We start from the raw sequence: 7,052 nt of genomic DNA, 5'->3' as shown, positions 1-7,052 counted from the left end.
GAGAGGGGAGCATGCTGCACCCCAAAAAGCACGGGCAGCAGATGAACCCTTCCACCCCTGACTGAGGGGCTGCTGAAAAAAACCCGCCATCCCACCCCCTCTTCTTATCCCATGGCATTTGGACGACAGTCCTGCATATGTCACCAGGGGAAGTGTCAGATCTTACTTAGGAGCCGACTGTGCCAATTTAACACCCTGTCACTCACAGCCACAGCACAGGTGTGACCCAAGAACACCGCTTCTCATCCTCCCGATCATATGTCATGTCCTCAGCCTGATGAGCTTCTTATTAGGTTAAAAAGTCAGCACTGATTTCATTTTTTCCTCTCCTCCTTCTCCTCCTTCCCCTGCCTCTTTCCCCCCAACTGTTCAGCTGCTCGTCCTGCAACGAAACTCTTGTTTGGTTTCTAGAGCAGCAAGATCTTCCTACCTGCTTGCAGCCATGGACTTAGGTGCTGCTGGCTGCCAAAGCAGCCTCCCAGGGCACTGTGGGTACAGATCTGTCCTGCAACAAAACATTTTGCTTCTTAACAAGAGATATAGCCCTGACAGCGGGAATCGTTCCTGGGAGGATGGTTGGGGTCCATCCATCTTCTCCTTCCAGCAGAAGAATATCTGCTTCTTTCCCACTGCTCAAGCCCCTGAGGGTGGAAGGAATTTAATTCCAAAAGCTGAAGGCCCCCTTGCGCCTTGGTACCTATTTGGACAGCAGAGTTGTTGCTGCAGGACAGGACAGGGGGTTCATACGGTTACTGTTGCAACCAGCCGTACATCCCTGAATTCATTTATAGCTGGGTCGACTGGGAAGAGCCATTGGCACAACTGAGGGCCAGGACAAAAGCAGACCTTCGCTGCAGCAGCTTGTCTGGGTCAAAACGTAAGAACAGAGGGAGCTATCCCAGCAAAGTCACACTGGTGGATCTCCTTATGGAAGTCTCTGCAGCATCAGCCCCACCATCACCATGGTGGGAGATGGTCCAGGAAGCAAATCCAAGAGGCTCATGTTCGCTTTCTTCCTTGCTATCACTGGGCAACGTTCCTTCCTAGATGGCCCAGGGGAGCCTGGGAACCCACTTGAGTGAAAGAGCTGGGCAAGAGGGGATGCTATTGACACCTCTGACCTGCGGTGGAGCTTATGTAGGGTTTTTAGGAGCACTTTGCCCCTTAGGGGGAAGCTCTCCTTGTTTTCCCGTGACAGGGCAAATTAAGGCTGGGGTAAAGGTTGGGGTCTTTCAGAAGGTACGAGTCAACAGTGCCCCCTTTGAAGCAAACAACTTTGTCTCTGATCTTGCCAAACTCTGGTGTAAATGTGGTGCAGCTCCTCCAGGGATGTCCATGCCAGGTCTCCCATGGATATCACTCCACTGCAGACTGGTTTGCACTGCCTGAGCTCCTATAGCCCAGCAATACACGCAGTTGCTTTCACCTTCAGCCTAATGGAATGTATTATTTTCTATCTTCCTCCCGCTCAGACTCATTTACAGTGATTTCATAGCTCAACCTGCCTCAGCAATAATCCCTGCAAACTTTGAGTTACACTGAGCTGATCAGTCCACGGACTAGGAGTGCGCCTTTGAATCAAATGTTAAAGCTGGCATCCACTCTATGCTGGATGTTACATTATACATTGGGAGATTTCTTTTTTCCTGAGGGATGGCTTGCAGCAGAGAGCATACCAAGGAGTGTTGTTCTAGCACAAACACAGCTATTTAAATGAGCCACAGTGAGATCAGAATTTGTGTTAGGTTGGGAGGATAAAATTGGATTGAAATTGGATATACTCACATACATACCATTGGTCTCATCTGTCCTTACTTTACATATGTTGGATTTCCTGCTGCCAGTATAGAGGAGCAGCTCTAAAATAAACCAAAGGTATGTAAATGGAGAGCAATATGTTCAAGTGGAATTACGATTTCACCTCTAGGTTTGTTTGAGAGGCAGAAATAAGGCCAGAGCTCTGCATTGTTTCACACATGCTGTGTCTGTTCGCATCATAGCTATGGGAGAGGTGCTCCCCACAATGATATTTAGATTTATATCGCCTGGGTGAGTAAGAGCACAGGTAGGAACTGCAAATCAGGGCTCCTGCTTTCCCCCAGCAGTGTGGGAGAGAGTGCCCTCCCGCGTCCAGAGCAGGGAGCCTGCTTAGGGCCGCCCAGGTCCACTTGTGTCACCAGTTTGGCTAGGAAGTCTGGTAAATATTTGCCTCAGTTTCCCTCACTGCCAAAAGGGAGGACTAAAACTTATTAGTCCATGAAGATTAATTACTCAGGCTTTGCAACATGCTTTGCACTTCTCAGAAGGACGGTGATATTCTCTAGAACTGGAAACCCTCCCTTCTCTTCTTTCCCACACTTGCTGCTTGCCATCTGGCTGAGAGGCATGCAGAAAAGAAGACACAAATCCTCCATTTAATTATACTGCGCATTTTATTATCTCACCTCAGATTTTGTTGTTAATCTCTTTTACATATTTCGTTTACATAAGTGGAGTCTTTTAACTTTAGCAAGCTACATCGCTTTCTCTTCTGATTCTGCGGATATCAGTCAGCTAAAAAGAAGAGAGAGAGGAAAGAACAAGTGTCCTTAAATTTGTCATTCAGTCTTTCCTAGGCTTTATATATTGTTTCCTCCTCCTCAGCTCCCCAGCTAAAACCTGGAAGGCAAACTGAAATCAGCACAGCCAAAGCAGAAAAACAACTCCCACAGGGATGGGGGGGAGCCTCTTGTTTGGGACATTTAAGCCTAGATAAGACAAAGGTCCAGAGATAACACTAGTGAGACCCATTCCACCACTCCTCAAGTCTGCAGGCAAGAATAGCTACATAACATACTGCCCCTGGATATTTTCTGTTGCAATTCCCGTACACCAAGAACAAAGCCCAGGGCTGGATTTGTTAGCCCTCAACACTTTGAATTGCAGCTAATTCTGGCTGTAATTAAGTGCTAGTGTTAAGCCCCTGTGCGGGGAGCAAGGTGTTCAGGTCTGACTGCAGGTGCTGAGCTGCCTCGCAGGTGTAACTTGCGTTATAAGCTCTGTTGGAAATTGCACACTGAAGGCTGAGGACTCTTTGGGAAGAGGAGTAGGAAAGTGGGAAGCAGCGCCAAGGGCAGCTGCTGTGAAGTGTTGCTAACAGTCAATATCAGCTCTAGGGCACAGACAGCACCCTAAGAGAGCGAATAACCTTCCTAGAAAAGCATGTACATGAGAGCGGGTGGGGTATCTGGGGACTCAGTAAAGTGAGCAAACATGACACAAAAGCCCTTCTGAGGAATATAAATATCTCCGTGATGATAAGCTGGTGAGAGAAGGGAAAGGCAGAATTCCCAAGGCAGAAATCAACCTCCTGACAGTACCGTCTGGGGTGTCCTGTAACATCTCTGCTAGCAGTTTCTCCAGGACATCTTGGTATTTTTCCAGCTGCCTTGGGGTGAGCCACATCCCAGCTCTGACAGGGACAGCTAGCTGTGGAGGAAGGCAGAAAAGTCAAAAGGAAAAGCTGAGGAGAGCAGGTTGGGGTGCTTTGACCCCACTTTGCTCAAGTCAGTAGAGGGGCTAGGGCTGATTTGAAGGGGAGAGAATGATCCTTGTATGGGGAAAAGCAGCATTTTGAAGTCAATCCAATCTTGTGCTGTTTAGAGTGCCAGAGTTTTCATGCATTGGGTCATCTATGGGCTGATTCAGAAACACAGATAAAGGTACCTCCTGGCAACAGAGACTGTAAAGAAGAAAATAATTTCTGAACCTTATAATCCTCCGCTATCTCACACCTTGACCATTCAAGCCATCAGCTTTACTGATGCTGGTGAAGCACCCTGCCCTAGTAAACTCTGAGGATGAGACATCATCCTGCCTCCAGACTGACTGACTTTGAGCCAGCTGTGGCGAAGTAAATAGAGTTGTTCAGGTCATGACTGGAGGCGCAGGAGGGCCTGTGCTGGCAGCGGAGGTGGTGGGGGGGTGAGTGTTAGACACTGGGATGTGCCGGTTATTTAATGCTTTGAACTGTGAATCCTTGCCATTTAAATCCTATTATTGATTGTTGCTGTGCCACGTTTGTGAGAGTAGTTGCACATTAACCTGTGTCTTGACCAAATTCCAGTCTAGCTAGTCCCGCTGTCTGTCCCGCTCAGTCTTTCCTGCAGTTTGGGGTGGACCTACGCTCTCCTTTTGCTGGCAGAGAGAATGGCCAAGCTAACCACAGGAGTGGCTGCACGGTCAGGGCAAAGAGTTCCCTGTATTCAGGTGGAAAAACACAATTTTCAGCCTTGGCTAACCAGGTAAGCATGCCTTTGAGGGCTTAGACTGGCACTTAAATCCCTAAAATTGGCAATTTTCTGCTCTGTATACAGACTTTGGGGGAGTGTGGCTGTATGAGCCCAAGTTTATAAATAAGGTCTTGCCAGTGCAGAGGACCATGAGATCAGAGGTGACACTGGGAAGCTAATCTGGACCTGGGTGAAAAAGCGACAAGTTAAACCCGGAGCTGAAGCAGAGCTGCAAATTCCTGCCTTGCAGTTGGCTGCTGTTCACTGAACGGCAAAGAAAAACCTCATGTTGTTTCCATCTCCCTAGGGGAGAAGCCAGGTGGGTCTGAGGGCTGACCAGGCTGCTGAATATCCAAGATAATTTATAGGGTGGAGGCAGAACCTTTCTCTGGTGCAACCTCGCTCAGTTGCCTGCCAGGAAATGGGTGGTATTCCTTTACATTGACTGTGAGCGCCCTGGTTACACCCGCTGTCTTCTCATGCAGCACCACCCAACGCTGCTCTGTAGCCAGCCCCTGCGGGCTGACTCTTGGGCTCCTTGTCCCCCTCTGTGTCCTCGTGGGCTCCTTCGAGTCGCGTGGTTCAACGTACCTGGATGGTCTTGACCTTGTTGACATCTGCAGGGGGTTGCTCAGCGAAGCCTTCCTCTTCCAGCTGCTGCAGCGAGGTCAGGGATTTCTTCTGCCCTCCTTTGTTCCTCTCCTTTTCCTGCAACTTCAAAGCAGAGAGCAAACGGGGCAGCGGTGCTGGGACGCAGCATCGTGCGGATACCAAACCTGTGCTGCACCGAATCAGCAGTGTGATGCCCAGAGGCCAGGAGCCTGCGGAGCTGGGCACAAAACCAGAGGGACCGGAGGTCTAACTGCTGCCTGGAGCCAGTGCAGCATCCTTCCGCAGGACCACAGCTCACTGGGAAGGGACCTATCAGCTCTGGTCAGCGTGGCCTTGGGGACTGTAATTCTGACATGCAGCAGAGGCTGCAATGCTGGGTGTAAGGTCAGGTTACAGGACTGCGTGTAAAGATCTGTAGCAAACGTGACCTGGTAGATGACTCCTTTGATCTGTGCAAGATAACGCTGTCGGCAGGATGTGGTAGCCAACTATAGTGACCTTACAGAGCTGTTCCAGAGGGCTGGTCCTAGTTCTTTCCGTTGCAGTGGCAATGAAGTTTAATAAAAGCCTGCACAGCCTCACTGCAAATGGAGAGCTCTGTGCAGATGTTACGGTTTACCAGCCTTTCTTGCAGGTCTGTAATGTGAGTCTTTTCCCATTTATGGGGCTAAACTTGGCTTCAGAACTCTTTCTTCCCAATCCCAAAAGAAAAGCCAAAGTTGCTCTGGGATATGACAGACACAACAGGACTTGTAAAATACAGCAAAGGCTGTGTTCAGTGTCAAACTGACTGCTTGCTGTGCGCTTGATTCGGTTTGGGTGTGTGCTCAGAGGAGAAGAGCAGCCTTCGAAAGACTGATTTCACCCACGTACATCTAGAAGACCCTCAATCACTAGCAGACACGTAGCTACAAGGGTTGTGATGTATGAACAATCGATCTGGGGATTGTGCCTGGGTCCCCATCATCTTCCTCAAGGAGGCTGAAGGATGACTGTACTCCCCCCACAAAAAGCAATTGCTATCCAGTGAGCGGGTAGGTGTTGGAAACAAGATTTCTCCCTGGTATCAATGGGTTGTGTCGTGCGGGGGAAGCTCACTTCGGCTGTGTTTAAGAAGATGCAGTCTCTGAGGCTGCCTGCCTGACACCTTTCAACAGTATTAGTTTCACATCAAAAGAAAAAACATTCTCCTCTCCGCACATCCCAGAGGTGACAACCATCTGGAGGATCGTTAATTATTTGTTACAACAAAAAGACCCATCAGTGTGGTGATGGGAGGCTTCAGCTTCTCTATAAAAATTACAGCCACTAGCATGGAGGAAAGAAAAACAAGACCCACTAACTGCAGATGATAATCCACACAGGTCTTTTAGTTCTTATGTCAAGGAGCCTAGGCTCTTCCTTTCTAGTCTCACACCTTAAAAGTTGTCTCTTCCCTCTCCCACAGCCCTTAACTTTGGGACAAGTGGGGGACTGCCAGTATCATAGTATCTCCTGTTTGAACAGGAGGGACAGATGATGGGAATGACAGTGGCGCCGTGTGCACTGGCAGATATTGGGGCATGAGGGAGGAAGAAACACCTTCCCTGGTTTATTCAGGGCTCCAGCTCCTGCAGTACGTTTCTTAGGCGTTACCTGCATTTTCTGGAAGTCGCTCTGGGTGAAAAAGGGCACAAAACCTGCGGTCTGTTCAGCCAGCATAGACACCACGTACACCAAGAGCAAACCGGCCACCACCTTCTTTGAAACCATCATGAGAGTCTGAACAACACAGGAAAGAAGATACCAGGGTGACAATGGAGAGGGCCATTTGACAAGAAAACCCCTTGGCTTTTGATCAGCTGCAATCTAATTTATTCACCAGCTAGCTAGAGGTATATTTACTCTTCCAGTTGCTCCTGAGCTGAGAATAGAAGTGTCTTGACTGACAATTCTCCTCTCAAACCTTCTTCTGTAAACAGATTTGTTCTTGAGCAATATCTCCAGAGACTTCAAGCCCAGCCCTTCAGTACTGTTAAAGACTCCCTCTGTTCTGCAAGCTTTAGCCCTCCAGCTGTACTGGTTTAAGACCTGCACACATCCAGCGCAAAACGCTCCCATCAATCCCACTGACAGCGAGGGAGACAGAGTGATGCCGTAAGAGAGAAAAACCTTAAGACAGCTGTTTTG

The 7,052-nt window shown here is 48.9% G+C and overlaps 1 protein-coding gene across 1 annotated transcript; it reads right to left on the bottom strand.

Moving 5' to 3' along the window:
- Positions 1-448: 448 nt before the first annotated feature.
- On the bottom strand, positions 449-6,635 carry MLN (motilin). The gene is made up of 6 exons (XM_074893710.1): positions 6,519-6,635; positions 4,863-4,985; positions 3,360-3,468; positions 1,794-1,859; positions 847-865; positions 449-641 (listed from the first exon to the last, which is right to left on the bottom strand). Exons 1-6 carry the CDS (start codon positions 6,633-6,635, stop codon positions 449-451), a joined length of 627 nt encoding a protein of 208 aa, XP_074749811.1.
- Positions 6,636-7,052: the final 417 nt, after the last annotated feature.

This window comes from Strix uralensis, chromosome 24 (genome assembly GCF_047716275.1).
Source record: "Strix uralensis isolate ZFMK-TIS-50842 chromosome 24, bStrUra1, whole genome shotgun sequence".
Taxonomy (NCBI): Eukaryota; Metazoa; Chordata; class Aves; order Strigiformes; family Strigidae; genus Strix; species Strix uralensis.
Note: the sequence above shows the minus strand (reverse complement) of the source record. Positions and strands in the feature narration are given on the sequence as shown.

Excerpts from the sequence above, each read along its gene's own strand:
- MLN (XM_074893710.1), bottom strand. The coding sequence starts at position 6,635 with ATGGTTTCAAAGAAGGTGGTGGCCGGTTTGCTCTTGGTGTACGTGGTG. Across the intron at positions 4,986-6,518 it reads GCGACTTCCAGAAAATGCAG|TTGCAGGAAAAGGAGAGGAA; the intron begins GTAACGCCTAAG and ends TCTGCTTTGAAG. Across the intron at positions 1,860-3,359 it reads GTTACAGGACACCCCAGACG|AGCTGCTCCTCTATACTGGC; the intron begins GTACTGTCAGGA and ends GGTTTATTTTAG.